Source organism: Equus quagga, chromosome 5, assembly GCF_021613505.1.
Source record: "Equus quagga isolate Etosha38 chromosome 5, UCLA_HA_Equagga_1.0, whole genome shotgun sequence".
NCBI lineage: Eukaryota > Metazoa > Chordata > Mammalia > Perissodactyla > Equidae > Equus > Equus quagga.
In genome coordinates this window covers 3,111,677-3,129,395 of record NC_060271.1, presented here as the reverse complement: position 1 = coordinate 3,129,395, position 17,719 = coordinate 3,111,677, and the positions used below count along the sequence as shown (strand labels likewise).

The window sequence follows — 17,719 nt, the reverse complement described above, 5'->3', positions numbered from 1 at the left end:
CAATTCTGGGTTCTCAATTCTGTTTCATTGTTCTAGGTGTTTCTCTTTGCCAATGCCACACAGTTTTGATTTCTGTGAAATTAAGAATTCTGCTACCTCTCCATTTTTCTTCTTCAAAAAAATTTTTTTAAGCTATTCTAGTTCCTTTGCCTTTCTGTATACATCATGCACTGCATGACAACATTTTGGTCAACAATGGATCTCATATACAACAGTGGTCCCATAAGATTAGTATCATACAGCCTAGGTGTGGCGTAGGCTATATCATCAAGGTTTGTGTAAGTATGCTCTATGATGTTCACACAACAATGAAATCGCCTAACAACACACTTCTCAGAATGTATCCTTGCTATCAAGTGATGTATGACTGTCCATTTTAGAACAATCTTGTCAATATCTACAAAAGATCTTGCTTCATTTTTATAGGAATTGCATTAACCCTGTATGTCAATTTAAGAATCAACATTTTTACTATACTGAGCTTTCCAATCCATAAATATGGTATGTTTCTCCATTTATTTAGATTTTTTTTGAATTATTTCACCAGCAATTTGTAGTTTTCAAAATTTGTCTTATACATATTTTGTTAAAGTCTAAATAATTCTTTCTTCAGCAATTGTAAATGGTATTGTGTTTTTCAACTTTACTGTGCATGTGTTCATTGCTAGTATATGGAAACATAATTGATTCTTTAATGTTTGTTTTGTATCCTATGACACTGTTGAACTCATTTATTAGTTCTAAGAGAGGCAATTGTTTTTAGGCAATTTACATATTTATGTAAGAGAGGGTATTTTTGTTTTTTGGTAAATTTCTTGGGATTTTCTAGACAATTATATCATCATAAATAAGGACAATTTGTTCCTCTCTTTTTGATCTGTATGCCTTTTCTTGCCATATTGTGCTGGCTAGAACTTTCAGCACTACGTTAAATAGGATTGGTAAGAGCGAACATCCTTGCCTTGTTCCCAGTCTTGTCTGGAAAGAATTCAGTGTTCCACCATTAACTTTCTTGTTAGCTATAGGCTTTTTGTAAATGCTGTTTATTAAGTTGAGGAAGTTCCCCTCTACTCCTATTTTTCTAAGAGTTTTTATCATGAATAGGTAATTGAATTTGTCAAATGCTTTTTCTGTATAGATTGATATGATTGTGTGATTCTTTAGGTTGCCAATGTGGTAGATTTCATTGATTGATTTTTGAATATTGAACTAGCCTTTGCATCCCTGGAATTAACAACACTTGGTCATGGTATATAAGTCTTTTTATATTTTGCTGAATTCTATTTGCTAATATTTTGTCAAGGATTTGGATGACTATACTCATGGAGGATATTACTGCCGTTTTCTTCGTTTTTACTGTCTTTGTCTGCTTTTGGTACTAGGGTAATGACAGCTTCACAAAATGAGTTAGGAAGTATTTCCTCCTCTTCTATTTTTCTGGAAAAGATTGTACAGAATTGGTGATAATTCTGTATTAGACATTTGGTAGAATTCTCCAGTGAAATTTCCTGCACTTTGATGTAACCTTTTTGAGAGTTTTAAAATTATGCATTCAATTTCCTTAATAGTTACAGGGCTATTCAAATAATTTATATTGAGTGAGTTTTAATAGTTTGCATTTTTTGAGGAACTGTTCCATTTTAATCTAAGTTGTCAAAATTTATATGTGTAGAGTTGTTTATAATACCCCCTTATTATCTTTTTTTGCTTGAGGAGGATTGTTGCTGAGCTAACATCCATGCCAAGCTTTCTCTATTTTATGGCTTGATGAATGGTATGTAGGCCTGCACCCAGCATCCGAACCCACAAACCCTGGGCCGATGATGCAGAATGCACGAACTTAAACCATTATACCACTGGGCCAGCCCCTATTCCCTATTATCCTTTTGATGTCTGCAAGATTTGTAATGATATCTCTGTTTTATTCCTGATATTTTTAATTTGTGTTTTATTTCTTTGTTTCCTTGTCAGTCTTGCTAGGTGTTGTCAATTTTATTGCTCTTTTTAAAGAACAAGCTTTTGGTTTTGTTGATTTTTTTCTACTGTTTTTCTGTTTTCAATTTCATTTATTTCTGTTCTTATCTTTATTATTTCTTCCCTCTACTTGCTTTGGATTTATTTTCCTCTTCTTCTTCCATGTTCTTGAGATAAGATCTTAGATTTGAGGCTTTTCCTCTCTTTTAATGTAAGCATTTAGTGCAACAAATTTCCCTTTCAGCATTGCTTAAGTGTGCCCAACAAATTTTGATCTGTTGTATTTTCATTTTCATTCAGTTTATATGTATGTTTTGATTTTCCTCAAGACTTACTCTTTGACCCAATGATTATTTAGAAATGTCTTGTTTTGTTTCTAAGTGTCTGGAGACACTTCCTGTTATCTTTTGGTTATTGATTTCTAGTTTGATTACATTGTACTCAGAAAACATACTCTGCATGATTTTAATTCTTTTAAATTTGTTGACGTTTGTTTTATGGCTCAGAATATGATCTATCTTGGAATATGTTTGTGGGCGCTTGATAGGTATGTGTATTTTGTTCTTGTGTGTTCTATGGATGTCAATTAGATCCTGTTGGATGATGGTGTTGAATTCTCCTGTATCCTTGCTGATTTCATGTCTAGGTTTCCTGTCAATTGTTGGGAGAGGAGTTTAAAGTCTCAAACTGTAATAGCTTTTTGGTCTATTTCTCCTTTCATCTTTTGCTTCACATATTTTGCAGCTCTGGAGTTTGGTGCATACATGTTTAGGATTGCTAAGTCTTCTTGGTGGATTGATCCTTTTATCATTACATAATGTAATGTCTCTGGTAATTTTCTTTGCTCTGAAGTGTACTTTACCTGTTAATATAGTCACAACTACCTTCTTTAGATTAATGTGATATATTTGATATATTGTTTTCCATCTTTTTACATGCTCTACCTATACTGTTATATTTGAAGTGAGTTTCTTTTAGGCAGCATATAGTTGCTTCATGTTTTTTGATCCACTCTGCCAATCTCTGTCTTTTAATTGATGTTTTTAGGCAATTTACTTTTAATGTAATTAGTGTAATTAGAGATATGTTAGGGCTTAAATCTGCCCTTTATTTTTTGTTTTCTGTTTGCTCTGTTTTTTGCTTTCCTGTTTCATCTTTCTTGTATTCCCATAGGTTACTTGACCATTTTAGAATACTTTATGATTTATCTCTTGTGGGTTTTTTTTTGTGTGTGTGTGTGTATTTTGAATTATACCTCACTGTATAGCATTTCTAGTAGTTGCTTTAGGGATTACATTATATTTACAAGACTTTTCATACTCTACTGGTGTGGACATTTTATCAGTTCACATGAACAGTAGAAACCCTATTTGCTTTTATGTCCCTAACCCTCCCTCTTATAATTGTCTTAAATATTTCCTTTACCTACATTTAGAACTATATCAGATGATGTTATAAGTATTTGGTTCAACCATCAAACATAATTTAGGAAACTCAAAAGAAGGAAGATGCATCATATTTTCTCATATTTGTATTCTTTCCATTGTTCTTTTTCTGAACGGTTCTTCCAAGGTTCTTTTAGTGTTTCCTTTCTATTTAGAAAACTTCCTTTAGCTATTCTTTTAAGATGAGGCAAACAAATTTTCTTAGTTTTCCTTCATCTGAGAATGCCTTGATTTACCCTTCATTCTTGAAGGATATTTTCACTGGTAATAGGATTCTGGGTTGATAGTTCTTTTCTTTGTTCACTTGGAAACATTGTGCCGCTTCCTTCTGGCTTTCATGGTTTCTGATGAGAAATCCACTGTCATTCAAATTGTTTTTCACCTATAGGTAATGTGTCATTTCTCTCTCACTGCTTTCAAGATTTTTACTCTGTGTTTATTTTTCAGAAGTTTGATTTTGTTTCTTTGTGTGTGCTGGGTTTTATCCCACTTGGAGTTTGCTTGGCTTCTCGAATCTGTTGTTTTATATGTTTTACCAAGTTTGGGAAGTTTTCAGCACCATTTCTTTAAGTACTTTTTCAGGATGTCCTCTTTCTCCTCTCTTTCCAGAACTCCAACTTAAGACTTCTGTTATAGTCCAACAGGTGCTTGAAGCTCTGTTCATCTTTTTTCCAAGTCTATTTTCTCCTTGTTGTTCACATGGGTAATTTCTATTGTTTCTTTCAAGTTCACTGATTCTTCTGTTCCCTCCATTCTGCTGTTGTGCCTTTTATTTTTCTTACTGCATTTTTCAATTCTAAAGTTTCCATTTGTTTGTTCTTCCATTTTTTTTGCAGAGACATTCTATTTCTTCAATAAGACTCTATTTTTTCCTCCATTTGTTTCAATCCTGTTCATAATTGCTCATGGAAGAATTTTTATAATAGCTGCTTTAAAGTCTCTGTCAGAAGATTCTAACACTTCAGTCACCTAATGTTGGCATCTGTTGATTCTCTGTTTTCATTCAAGTTGAGACTTTCCTGATTTTTGGTATGATGAGTGATTGTCTATTGAGACCAGGACATTTGGAGTATTGTGTTATAAGTCTCTGGATATTATTTAACTCCCCTTTTTTAGGTGGCTTTTCATGGAAGCAGAAGGGAGGAGACTGCCTTCTTTTTGCCAAGCTGGGGTAGAAGGCTCAGTCCCCACTTCTGTCCTCCTGATCCCCAGGTGAGGGAAGGGCTCCTTATCACCACTGGGCAGGGTGGGGGCTCCAGCTCCCTGCCAGGCTCCTGCTGATAATGCCCTGGCTGGGAGGGGTAGGAGTGCTTGTTATTGTTCCCCGGGTGGCCTCTGCTGATACTACAGGGAGAGGGTGGCTGCCTTACTGCTGGGTGGTTGTGAAAGTATTGACTCTCCAATAAGTCTCCTCTGATACCACCCAACAGGGAGAGGAAGGGGCACCTTGTTACTGCTGAGTGAGGGGTTGGAGTCCAAGCTTCCCATGTGGTCTTCACTGACCATCACTGTAGGTGAAGTTTTGTTAATCCTGGCAGGGACAAAAGTTTCAGCTCCCCACTTGGCATTCTCTGAAACCACCGCAGCGGAGGGGTTGGGGTGCATCACTGCAGCCTGATGAGGGTGGACATCCAGGCTCCCCACTCAGCATTGGCTAGTGGGGGTGGAGCCACATTTTTTTCTGTGATGTTTAGCTGGAGTAGAATGGTTGTTGTCTAGAGGCTTTCTGTCTGTCTAGGCTTTTTCTTTCCTGGTCCTTTGGCTAGAAAGAGCAGCCTTTTGTTGGAGCTGTTCCTGTCTGTGCCTATTGGTGTTTCTGGGTTACTGCCTTCTTCAGCTCCAAGTCTGGGATATATGGGGCAAGAATAAAACCAGGGAACTCACTACCTCTCCTTCCTTGGGTCCTGAGGTCCCTAGCTGGTCTACCTTCTTCTTTCTATCTTTTCAGAGTCTTCTAGTTTTCTTATGTTAGTTTTATATGTAACACCCAGATATTTTAGTTGTCCTTAGCAGGAGGACTAGGGAAAAGTACATCTGCTCCATCTTCCCAGAAGCAGAATTCCACTTGACTCGAAATGTATTATTTTATCAAACACTCAGAACAACTCCACAAAGGAGATATTATACCCATTTTGTAGATAAAGAAAGTGAGGTTCAGATGTCATTCAACCAGTAAGTGCTTAAAGAGAATGGAAGACACTGGGAAGAGTCAATGAACAGGGACAAGTCAGGGTAAAATAGCCTACTTCCTTCCTTTCTTTTTCTTGTAGGGTAACTGTATCTTGGCTCTTTAGAGAGGGGCAGGGAGAGGAGTGCGGACATATAACAGAATCCTTTGGATCCCAGGCTATGGTTCCCCAGCTTCTTCAGCCCTGGCAGGCCTATTCCTATCTCCCACAAGGATGCCCTCTCTAGCAGGGGAAGCCCTTGCCATACCTGCCCTTCTCCCAGCCTACTCCCTTTCCATTGCCCTATCCTCTGTTACCTCTCAATTGCATCAGTGGCTTATTTTCTGAACTCTTTTCAATCATAAACACTTGCCTTCTTAGCAGCACTGTCCATGAAGTACACAAAGAATTCCTCAGTGAAAGACTGAAGAGGAGCCTGGGTTAGTGGTCCTTCTTTGGGTACCTCAAATGATGCCCCCTGGCAGGCCCACCTTGAACATTTGTGGCCTGGAGAGTACAAATGCAGGCCACTGGTCCAGCTTCCCATTTTCAATCCTCAGCTTCACCCAATAGCACAAGGGGCCTTACATATGTCTAACCCCATCCATGCCACCCCCATGAATAGCTCTCCCTGTAGTCCAGTCTGTCCTGAGGAAGAAGCACCTAGGGAAGAGAGCCAAACATGATCTTAGGGAGCCACTTACAGGAAGGGCTTTCTGGGGGCCTCATGTAGTCCAGAGAAAGAAGGTGCAGGCTCTGTTTGCAGCATCTCCTTGAGCCTGTGAGCCCTCATCTTTGTAGAAAGGCTTGTAGTTGGAATGTAGCCCAGGTGGGGCCCACAGCCTTTCTATTCAAAGTGTGGTCTGCAGACCAGCGGCATCAGCATCACCAGGGAATTTGTCAGAAACGCAGAATCTCAGGCCTGACCCAGAGCTACTGAATCAGAATCTACATTTTAACAAGATCCCCAGGTGATTCATGTGAACGTTAGGAGTTGAGAAGCCGTGCTACAGTGCGAGGGCCCAGACACCCCGAGAACGGAGCGACACTGCCTTCTGGGGGCGATGGGGCAGGAGACGGCACTCTTCTTATGGCCAGTATTTTACAAGCCATATGGGAGAATATAGAGTTTCCCAGTCTAAGAGAGTTTTTCCAGCAGTCCTTCACCACCTTATTTCCTGGGGGAGGGGAGGGGTATGTCAATGGGTCCTAACTCTTACCCCACAAACTTCCTAAGTATGTGTTCCCACGCAAATGACCTCCTCTCCCAGAGCCTTGGGCTTCTTGTCTGTATAATAAAGAGGTTAGACCAGATGATTTCTCTGTAACTCTCTTTCCGGGAGTTAGACATCCTTCAATGTCTAACATCCAAAGGAATATCAAACATCCTTGAATGAGAAGCAGCATAAAATTGAGGAAACAGCATGGATCTTAGAGGCAATCTGAGCCCTTTTCACATTATAGCTCTGCCACATATTACTTGCATGACCTTGTGCAACTCAGTCTCTCTGATCTTCAGTTTCTGTCTCCAAAAGTGGGTTAGTACCGCTGCTATTTCAGCAGGGATGTACACAGAGGACCTAACCCAGAACTGGTACATGACACGGAAGCCATAGTACAGGCTCAGTAAATGCTAGTGTTTATTTGAGCACTAATATGCATGCCTTTTGTAGAGAAATGGGCTGATCCTATATGCAAAAGAAAGATATAGAAGCTTATAGAACAGCTATGAGTCCCTCCTTCTTCATTTTCTTGCCTGAGAGGGTCTCTGTTGTCACAGAATGGTCTGAGCTTTGTTGGCAATACCAGAGGCACCAAGACTTAACTCTGAACCTGTGGTCAGATCCAGTAAATGAGTCTCTGCTCCTGTCCTCTGCTAAACACAGGGACCTACTTCTCACAGTCTGTTATCTCCCTCCTCACACACAGACCCACCGGGGGACTTCAAGAGAACGCCACAAGAAGAGAGATGAAGTTTCCATAGGAGGAGAAGGAAGAAAAATGAATCGCCATATCTTGATTTTTCCCTCCCTCTCACATATCTACAAAAGGCACAGCATCTAAGCAGATTGGGGAACAAGAGAAGAGACGAGGGCCAGAGAAGGCAGCACTAGGAGTTGTGAGAGAGCCTTGATGCCCACTTGATTGAAGTATGTTTTTAAGAGACAAGATCAGGAAAAAAAAAAGAAAGAAATGAGACGGTAAACAGCATGGCTGTAAATTTTTAAGCTTACAGTTAGCGAGGAGAAAAATACCGTTTTTGACACATTTTCATTCCACACAGCGTTATAATATTAATTGGCTCAGCAGACTTACAATCAGCCATTTCTTTTGCGGTGCACGGGTTAATGGAGTTGCTAGAGTGTCTCAGATACGAAATTGTTGCCTCGTAATTATGCGGTTCTTCAAATTCAGCACTGAGAAGCATGGAGAAAAAAGGTTACTTAAAATAATTGCTTTAAACATATTTTAAGACATTTTGTATTTTTTTCTCATTAGAGAAGTTATATAAGTGTGTCTGGCCAATAAGGTGACCTCAGCAGATATGGAAGGTACACCACCCCTACTCTAAATACAATTCTCGATGAAATATAACTGCAAAGAATTATACAAAGACCACATAACTCACCTAGAAATCAATAAGGTAAAAATCCCCAGGTACCAGACACACAGAGGAAACCCACAATTAAAGATGTTAGTGAGAATTGCAGCCAAGGGACTCAAAGGGAAACTGGGACCAGATATAGAAAGATCTTAGTGACCGGGCAGCTGGGGCTATAACGACTGAGTCAGAAGTGAAGTTTGAGCCACAGGCCTCATCTGAATGGGAAGCTGGAACTGAGCTATCAGCATAAAGTCCAGAGTCACAAAATGACATCCCATGTGCAAAACAAATTCTAAAAAACCTCTGTGCACTCCCCCAGGCAACAAGCAGGGAGACTCGCCATCTGACTATGGCCCCTGGAGCTGAGAGAGTCACTGCTGAGAAATCAGGAACTCGAAAACCAGCACCAAAGTACAGGTTGGGTTCTAAACGCATACGATCTATGTATTTCAGAGAAGCAAAGCCAAAAGCGATGCTTGAAATCCAACCCCCCTTGTAAAGTGGATCTGAAATCACTCTGCATAGATGCTTCCACAGCTCACCACACGGATGGTTTCCAAAGGAAAGAATTCCCACTCAAAACAAGCTTCTAATGAAGGGCTGCAAATCACACAACGAGATGAACTGCCGTAGAAGAAGGTACAACTGATGGGAGAATTAAATAATACAGTGAGATGAAAGTGACATTAAAATAAGTATGTTTTAAGTGTTTGAAGAAATAAACTGAGGAATAAAAGCCACTAGGAAAAACAAGAGTGTGAAAAAAGAACATACCAATTTGGGGACAGGAGAAAGAAGTTATAAAAATCATAAATATATTTCTTGAAATAAAAAACTTACTGTAGAGGTTGAAAAGTACACTAGACACAGCAGAAGACAGAACTGGTGAATTAGTTAGATCTGAGGAAGTCCCCTGGCATGTAACACAGAGAGGTTAAGAGATGGAAACTATTCAAAGAGTAGTTAACAGTAGGCAGGATAGAATGAGAGAATCCAACGTATATATACCAGGGATTCTAGAAGGAAAAAAGAAAAAGGATGATGAGAAGGAGTCAACATTGAAATAATAGCTAAGACTTTTCTAAAGTTGAAAAGGGACATGAGTCCTTCTATTGAAGCAGCTTCGATAATAAGAAATAGCAATAAATCCACAGTTATACAGTATGTATATGTATATGTAATAAATCAGCACAAAAAAGTAAAAATGTAAAAGTTGAGTGAAAGAAAAGACTACTAAGGGACAGCAGTCAGAGTGGCAATGGACTTCTCATTAGCAACACTAGATGGTGGGGATTGTGGATAATATCTTAAAGCACTGAGCAAAGGCATCTGTCAATATAAAATTATCTTCCAGCTAAATTATTATTCAAAGACAAGGACAAAGATGTTCTCAGAATACAAGTGCGTGCTCTCACCACTCTCAGATGCTTGCTGAAACATTCAGTCAAGAGAAACTGAACTAGTGACGAAGCAGGGCATCAGAAACAATGGTGGTCAAAGAAATTAATAAAGCTATTGGTAAACCTAAATAAATACTGACTGTAAAAAATGACCAATTTGTAGAAGTTGAGGAATAAAGTGGAATGAAAATATTAAATAATAATATGGGAGATAGTGAGAGGGGGCTATGGGAATTATTGTTAGGTCTTTGCGTCATTTAGAAGGATAGAGATTTTAATTAACATTGTTAATTGTGGAGGTCAGAATTTAACTGTAACCACTAAAAAGGATAGAAATAGTAGAATATTTAACTTCTCAACTGGTAGAAGGAGACCATGCAATGAGAAAGCATACTATTAAAAAAAGAGAGCATAAAAGGAGGAAAAAATGCACATAAAGAAATTTCATAGTAAACTTAGAATATATAATGGGAGAAAGTCCAAATAGATCGAGAAGCACAATATATGTACATAGACTAACCTACTCCAACAAAATAGAGAGTGTCTGACCTGATGTTTTTAAAATCTAGCTAATGCTGCTAAAAAGTGCCAGACAAACCAAAACTCCCGTATGAATGAAGGGAAAAAGCGATGCAAACCGATACTAACCAAAAGAAAGCTCAGGTAGGTATGTTAATATTAGACCCTACTTTAGCATGACAGGCGTACACACTCAAATTACAGATAAAACAGGGGACAAAACTAGAGAGAGTTTTGGGTTTTCAGAAATCTAAGAAAATGTTATGATCAGCTCTCTGCCAATACATTTGAAATTTTAGGGCAAATTGGCAACTTTATAGAGAAATATAAACTTACCACACAGCCTAAAGAAGAACTAGAAAGACTGGTGGGCCAATAAACCATTAGAGGACTTGAATCAATATTACACACACCCACTCTCCCCCACCCACTTCCACACTCAACCCACCTCTCTCCTTTGCTTTCACCAAATAGTTTTATAGGCAAGTTTTAATGAATGGTTTCAGAGAATTGAAAAAAGAAGAAAAGCTATCCCACTCCGTTAAGAGTATAGTATAATTTTGATATGAAAACCACAAAATGACCAAACGATAAAAGAAAAATATAGCCAAATCTCACTTAAATAATTTTAGCCCAAATACTTAAGATACTGGAAAATGAATTAATCAGTAATAACTCAAGAACAACTAAAATTTATTCCAACACTTCAAGAATGGCTCAATATCGGAAAATCTGTCATTACAATGAATCACATTGAAACAATAAAAGAGAAAAAAAGATTTTTTTAATAGCTGCAAAAAAGCATTCCACATAGATAAACTCTCTTGACTAGATTAACCTCCAATGAGTATCATAACAGCAAAGCGTAAGAAAGAGTTAATATCCAAACCACTGGGAACTCCTGTAATAGGAAAAAAACAAATAAACCCATAGGAAATTGGACAAAAGGATATGATAGACATCATAGAAGAGAAAAATCGAATAGTTTATAGGTAAACAGGGAATCAGAAATCAAGACAATGAGAATTTAGTTCACACCCATCAGTTTAGCAAGAATCCTAAAGTGTGAAAACAATATCTTGTTTGGCAAGAATATGGAGAAACAGGAGTTCTTCTTCTGGTTTGAGAGTATGAATCGGCACACACATTTTGGAGGGTAATTTTTTTACTATCTAGTAAAACCGAAGTGGTTTATTTACTATTGTTTAGCAATTCTACTTTTAAGTAAAAAACCCTAGAGAAACTTGTTTATATTCACCTGGAAATATATGAGGATGATTACAGCAGCATCATTTGAAAGGTGAAAACGTAAAACAACCTAAATGTCACTCAGTGGAGGAACACATGAACAGACGGTGAAATGTTCAGCAGTGAAACGCACACAACACTGCAATTACAGTGAATAAGCTGGAGTTACGGGCATCAACTTAAATATGAAAACACAGCTTTGAAAAAAATCAAGTTGCAGAAGGATAAAGTAACATGCCATTTTTTTTTAAATGTAAAATATTCTATCTTTAACAGATGTATGTATTTGTAGTTAAAGTATGAGAAATACACTAAATGGATACATGTCGATATTCATGGTAGGAGTTCCCTCTGGGAAAAGGGTATGAAATAGAAGGGGGAGTGAAACGAAGGAGACATCAGCTGTACCCACAACACATGGAAAAAATCACTCCTTCACACCAAACGTGGATGGTAGAGGAGAAAAAACACCCGTAACCCTCCCACCTTGCCACGAGTGAGGGCTTAGCATTCCAGTGTTCTTCCTGACTTTTTCCATTTATGGATATATTTGGAAGCTGAAAATGATGAACACACAATGAAAAGTTGGAATTCTCTTTTCATTTTTTCCCCACTTATTATTATATCATAAGCACATTCTACTCTATTGTTTTCCTTCCTTTGATCATTTTGGATATTTTCAGGGTTTTTAAAATCATATTCTCTACAATATTTTAAAATCTCTAAAATATTTTTAAAAATAAATTTAAATAAATATGATCTCATATCATTTTCTCTATAATATTAGTTTAAAATATAATATTTTAGACTCAAAATTTTAAATTATAATATTAATAAGAAACAAGTGTGGAAAAGTTGAAAGAAGATTCATCAATTTCTTGAACTACTTTTGTCAGAAATGAATAAATATCTGACTTTAGATATGAATAGTTCATTTTGCTGAAAAGGAAAAATTATGAACTCTAAGGCATCAGTAATTTCTCCCCTCACTATTTTGTTCCCCTCTTCCCTGCAGGAAGTAATCGAGAGAAACTTTCTTAAATTATAGACTATGCCATGTTCCTCATGCTCCAGTGGCCTAACGATCTCATCGAGTCCATGGTAAATTAACTTTATTAACGAGAAATAAGTGTGGAAAAGTTGAAAGAAGATGTCTAATCAATTTCTTGGACTACTTTTGTCAGAAATGAACAAATATCTGACTTTAGGTGATCAGAAAGGATTTCAACCAAATGTTAAAAAAAAAAAGAAAGGGCGTCTTTCAGATCGTTAATGCTAGAAGAGAAAAAGATATTATAGATGTATTTGAACCTTCCTTTTTGCTCCTGAATGTCTTTTATCTTTTCCCTGGTCCACTAAAACCAGATCTGAGATCTACTTGATTTAATACAGCATGGGTCAACATAAAGAGCTTGGATTGAAGGGAAGAAATAACTCTATGATTTAAATATATTTATGCTTCAATTTCCTTTTTTCTTCTATTTTTTTTTTCTGAGGAAGATTCGCCCTGCGCTAACATCTGTGCCAATCTTCCTCTATTTTGTATGTGGGTCGCCACCACAACTAGTCTGCCAACGAGTGGTGTAGGACTGCGCCTGGGAACTAGGTTTGGGCTGCCGAAGTTGCAACGAACTTAAGCACGAGGCCATGGGGCCAGGCCCGATGCTTCAATTTCTTTGTTTCCACATGTATTTCCAGAACTGCAGACGTTACTGGGAGGCAGCAGAGAATACAAACAGACCAGGAGCTTGGGGTCAGACAGATCTGAATTTGACTCCTATCTCCTCTACTTTCTAATTATGAGGTATTGGATAAATACTTATAATCTACTTAATCCTCAGTTTCCTACTGTATAAAATAGCAATGATAAAATCTACTTTAAAGGCATGTTGTGGATATTGCATGAAGGGTTTGCCCCATGCACATAGGCAGTCCACAAAAGTGTGCCAGTAATATTATTATATTGGAGGACAGATATACTATTTTAAAAAATAAGTTTTGAGGTTTGCATTTTTGGAAAGTTCCTTTTATCTTTAAAAGTCTCTATCTTTTCTGACTTTCTCATAGAAAACCTCCAGTAACCTAAACACCGCATAATAAAACACTAATGTTTCTCGATAATATCTTCAACATTATCTCTGTTCAAGAAGAAGTAACAGCTCTGAAATGTAAGACAAATGTCAAAGATGATTTACAAAAGCAGGTATTTTCTAATTGTGTTTGGACTCTTGGAAACCTATCTTCAAAATAAACTTTCAAACAAGGGAGGGCCCATGACCTCCCGTCATGACTGTTCCCACTTGCCATGTCTATCCCCGGGCCTCAGCCCTCCTCTGGAGAATGATCCGCCAGCCTCTGTATTATTAGGCCGTACACTCTGGAGAAGTGACTCACACGTTCATTTAAATGTCTGTTCACTCGGCCCAGCAGTGGACCACCCGTCACAGTATCAGCTACTGTTTGCTGAGGGTTTCCCGTGCGCTCGGCACTGTACTCTGCTTCATGTCCATCTCTCCCTGACTGTGGGGACTTGAGCCATTGTCTGGGTTCTCAGAGCCTTAATTTCTTCATCAGGTCACTGTGGAGGGTTACTGTGGGAATAACCGAGTTAACACGTGGGAAATGCTTGACGGGTCCACTTCCTTTCTCATCTTCTCCTGTGCTGCCCTACATGAGGGTGAGTCAAAAATGTCACTGCAGGACAGTTCTGGAAATTCTAAAGAAGGACTTGCGTTAAGTAGAAAGATTAAGACTTGAACAGCAAAACTCTTAGCTGTATTTTTGTATTTATTTTATTAAGGGGGTGGACCTAGTTGAAAACCCAGCTTCTTATTCAATGGGCTGCACGTTTGGGAAACAGGGAAAACAGGAGTAGCTTAGCAGCAGGTGCTCTCGGTGACATTCTGCAGGCTCCTGGTGACCAGGGAGGATGAGACCATCTGACTTCGCAATTACCCAACGTTGCAAACGGGAAAATTCCCATTTCCAATAAACACTTCTTGTAAGACTACCTTCCCCGCAGGACTTCGCCCTAAGAAATCCTTCTCTTGAATGAAACGGTTAGTGATTAGACTTTTAAAAATGACATCCATGCTATCTAAAATGGATCTCCAAATGCACTTGTGCCAGTTTCATAAAAATACCTGATAAATCTTAAAGGACAGCTTTCTCTAATAAACTAGTAAAATTTCCATCTTCTACACATTAGATGGTTGTTGAAAATGAACAGTCAGTGACGCGGTGGAGTGGAGTGGTCAGAAGGAGACACCGGCGTTAGAGAGACGGACGTGGGGCTGAATCTCAGCTTTCCCTGGCTGTGACCTTGGAGGGGAATTGGACCCAAGCCTGTTCTTCCTTTAATCCTCTGCTTTATGAGGACAAGATGATACAGTTATGCCGTGTTTAGTGCAGTGCTTGGCGCACTACTACTACCCACTTCAACTACTACTTGTACTACCATTTCCACTTCCACTACTTCTCCCACCTCTACCACTAGCTCTCCTACTCCCACCATTTTTACACAACACACACTCACATACTTTTGTGGATACGTATCTTTGAATATGATACATATATTTTCTGTATCACATATACGTGTATATATACACATGTATGAATAATAAATACATGTGTGTGTGAGCCCAATCCTACTACCACATGTTTCATAAATTTACTAATTCTACCATGACTTCTACAACAACCACAACAACAAATGACAAATACAGTGCCTCCAACGTCACTCAGCCCTGGGCACTAGGTAGTTATTTGTTTCTAATTCTTGAATTTATAACCCAGTTCTTTCTGTAAAGAGCCACAAAACTATGATGACTGTGATGGTTAATTTTATGTGTAAACTGGACTGTCCACAGGACATCCAGATTAAAGATCACTTCCGGGTGTGTCTGTGAGGGTGTTTCTGGATGAAGTTAGCATTTGAACCAGTGGACTGAGAAGGCAGATGGCCCTCCCCACTGTGAGAGGGCATCATCCATTGAGGGTCTGAATAGCACAAAACGTGGAGGAAGAAGGAATTCACTCCTTTTTCCTGCCTCGCTGATTGAGCTGAGACGTTTCATCTTATCTTCTCTTGCCCTTGAGCTGGGATTTATGCCATCAGCTCCCCTGGAATTACTTCACTGGCTTTCCTGGGTCTCCAGCTTGCAGAGGGCAGATCATGGGACTTCTCAGCCTCCATAAAAGTGTAAGCCCATTCCTCATAATTAACAAATTATGAGGAATTAAAAGCACCAGATACATTATATATATATATGTGTGTAATCTAATATATAAAATGCAAATATATAAATATCCTACTGGTTCTGTTTCTCTGGCAAACCCTAATACAACGACTAAGTAAACATTATTAACGTGCAGCATAACCTCACACAGCATGCCATCTCCCCCAGCCTCACTTGAAATATTATTAGCTCTGAAGCCCTGTTGTCAAATCATTGTTCTCATTCCTAAGGAAGGCACAGAAACAAGAACAATAGCTAATAATTATTGAGCACTTCCTAGGTGCCAGCCACTGTCCCAATTCCATGTATCAATTCATTTGATTCTCATTTGCCTCTGTGAAGTAGATATTATCATTCTTTCCACATTCAGATGAGAACACTGGGGATAAGCCAAGGTCATAGAGTAAGTGGCAGAGCAGAGATTGGAAGCCAGGTGTTGGACTCCAGAATCTGGGGTCTTAATCATGATGCTATATACTGTCTCACAAAAGGGAAGTGCCAGTTGAAGTCAAACACAGCAGAGCAGCTCCCACTACAATGGAAGTCACCAAAGAAGGAGGTCATTGGAATAAATAGCAAGGAAGGCCCCAGGTGACTGAACAAACTATTAAGCAAAGCCCCAACGAGAGACAACCACATGTGCTGAAGATGTGAAAGTAGAGAAGCTCTGAGGTTTCTCATTCATTAACTCACATGCTCTCACCCACTCTTTGAACAAGCTATATTCATGTTAATGTTATATAATAACATTTAACAATCTCAGTTGCACCTTGAGGCATTTTACAGGTGAGGAAACTGAGGCTTGGAGATATTCAGTAACTTGCCCAATATGGCGCCATTGTTAAGTAGCAGGGGTGGGTCCGGAAATCAGGCCTTCTGATTCCTGCTGATTCCCATTGCTCTTTTCCTCTGAACTACAGGTCGCTTTAGAACCAAGGAGAAACTGAAAATGCAAAAATGAAGCACAGGACGATGGTGACGGTCCCTGAGCTTACGAGCGGGTTTTGGATGATATTTTTCAAGATTTTGTTAGCCTGATCCAATGGTTTCACAGATCAGTTCTTCTCTATATTAGTTATTTATATGGGGAAAATGTGACAGGGAAGGTACTATACTTCTCTGTGCTTGACATTATCACCTATGAAATAAGAATAGTATCCTTAACCTGTATCTTGAGGTTAGCCAGCCCTGGTGGTCTGGTCGTTAAGAATTGGCTCTCATCACCGCAGGCAGGTTTGTTTCCCAGTCAGGGAACCATGCCACCCATCTGTCAGTTGTCATCCTCCAGCGACTGTGCGTTGCTGTGATGCTGAAAGCTCTGCCACCGCTATTTCAAATACCAGCAGGGTCACCCATGGTGGACAGGTTCCAGTGGAGCTTCCTGAATAGACAGACTAGAAAGAAAGACATGGCCACCCACTTCCAAAAAAATTGTCCATAAAAACTCTATGAATAGCAGCAAAGTATTGTCTGAGACAGTGCCAGAAGGGGAGAGGATGGTGCAAAAAGACTGGGCAGGGTTCTGCCCTGCTGCACGCAGGGGTGCCAGGAGTTGGAATCAACTAAACAGCACTAACAGGAGCAAATTTTGAGGTCAAGGCAGAATCAGTGAAACCACTGGTGAACTTAGGAATGGCTCTGTGAAAGCAGTGACTTCTACTAATGCAACCGCTAACGCAGGTTCTTAATAATCCAGTGGCAACTCTCATAGCATGAAACAAAATGACCTCAAGCCTTCCTTTTCATCATTAAGGTCAACTTTTCAAGTGTCTGCATTTCAAATTTCAGGGTGTCTGCTTTGAGGTGGGTCCTAAGATCCACCCCCGTCTGTTTTACAAAGAGGGAGGTGAGGTCACCCTCTGAGCTAGTGGCAGGCTTTCCTGGGAGTCCTGATGCCCAGGCCACTGCCCATAGTGCTGGACAGACCCTGCTCCTACAAGCAAACTACAGCCCACTGCCGTTTATCAAGCATTTTGGCATTGCTGGGCACTTTGGAATTGTAGACATTTATCTCAATCCTTACGGCAACCCCAGGAGGTAGAATTTATTGATTTCACCATTTGGTATATGAGGAAATGGGAGGCCCAGAGATATTGAATAATTTTTCTAAGATCACACAGCT

General features: G+C 39.1%; 1 protein-coding gene across 3 annotated transcripts in view; it reads right to left on the bottom strand.

The window, feature by feature from the left end:
• FYB2 (FYN binding protein 2) overlaps positions 1–17,719 on the bottom strand; it is a 123,272-nt gene that overhangs the window by 55,141 nt on the left and 50,412 nt on the right. For 2 of the 3 annotated variants that reach the window (XM_046661062.1, XM_046661063.1), the window contains exon 5: positions 7,904–8,004. The exons of the other annotated variant lie outside the window; for it this stretch is intronic. In XM_046661062.1, coding sequence (XP_046517018.1) covers positions 7,904–8,004 — 101 coding nt within the window. The remainder of the gene's footprint in view (positions 1–7,903; positions 8,005–17,719) is intronic. 3 annotated transcript variants of the gene reach the window in all.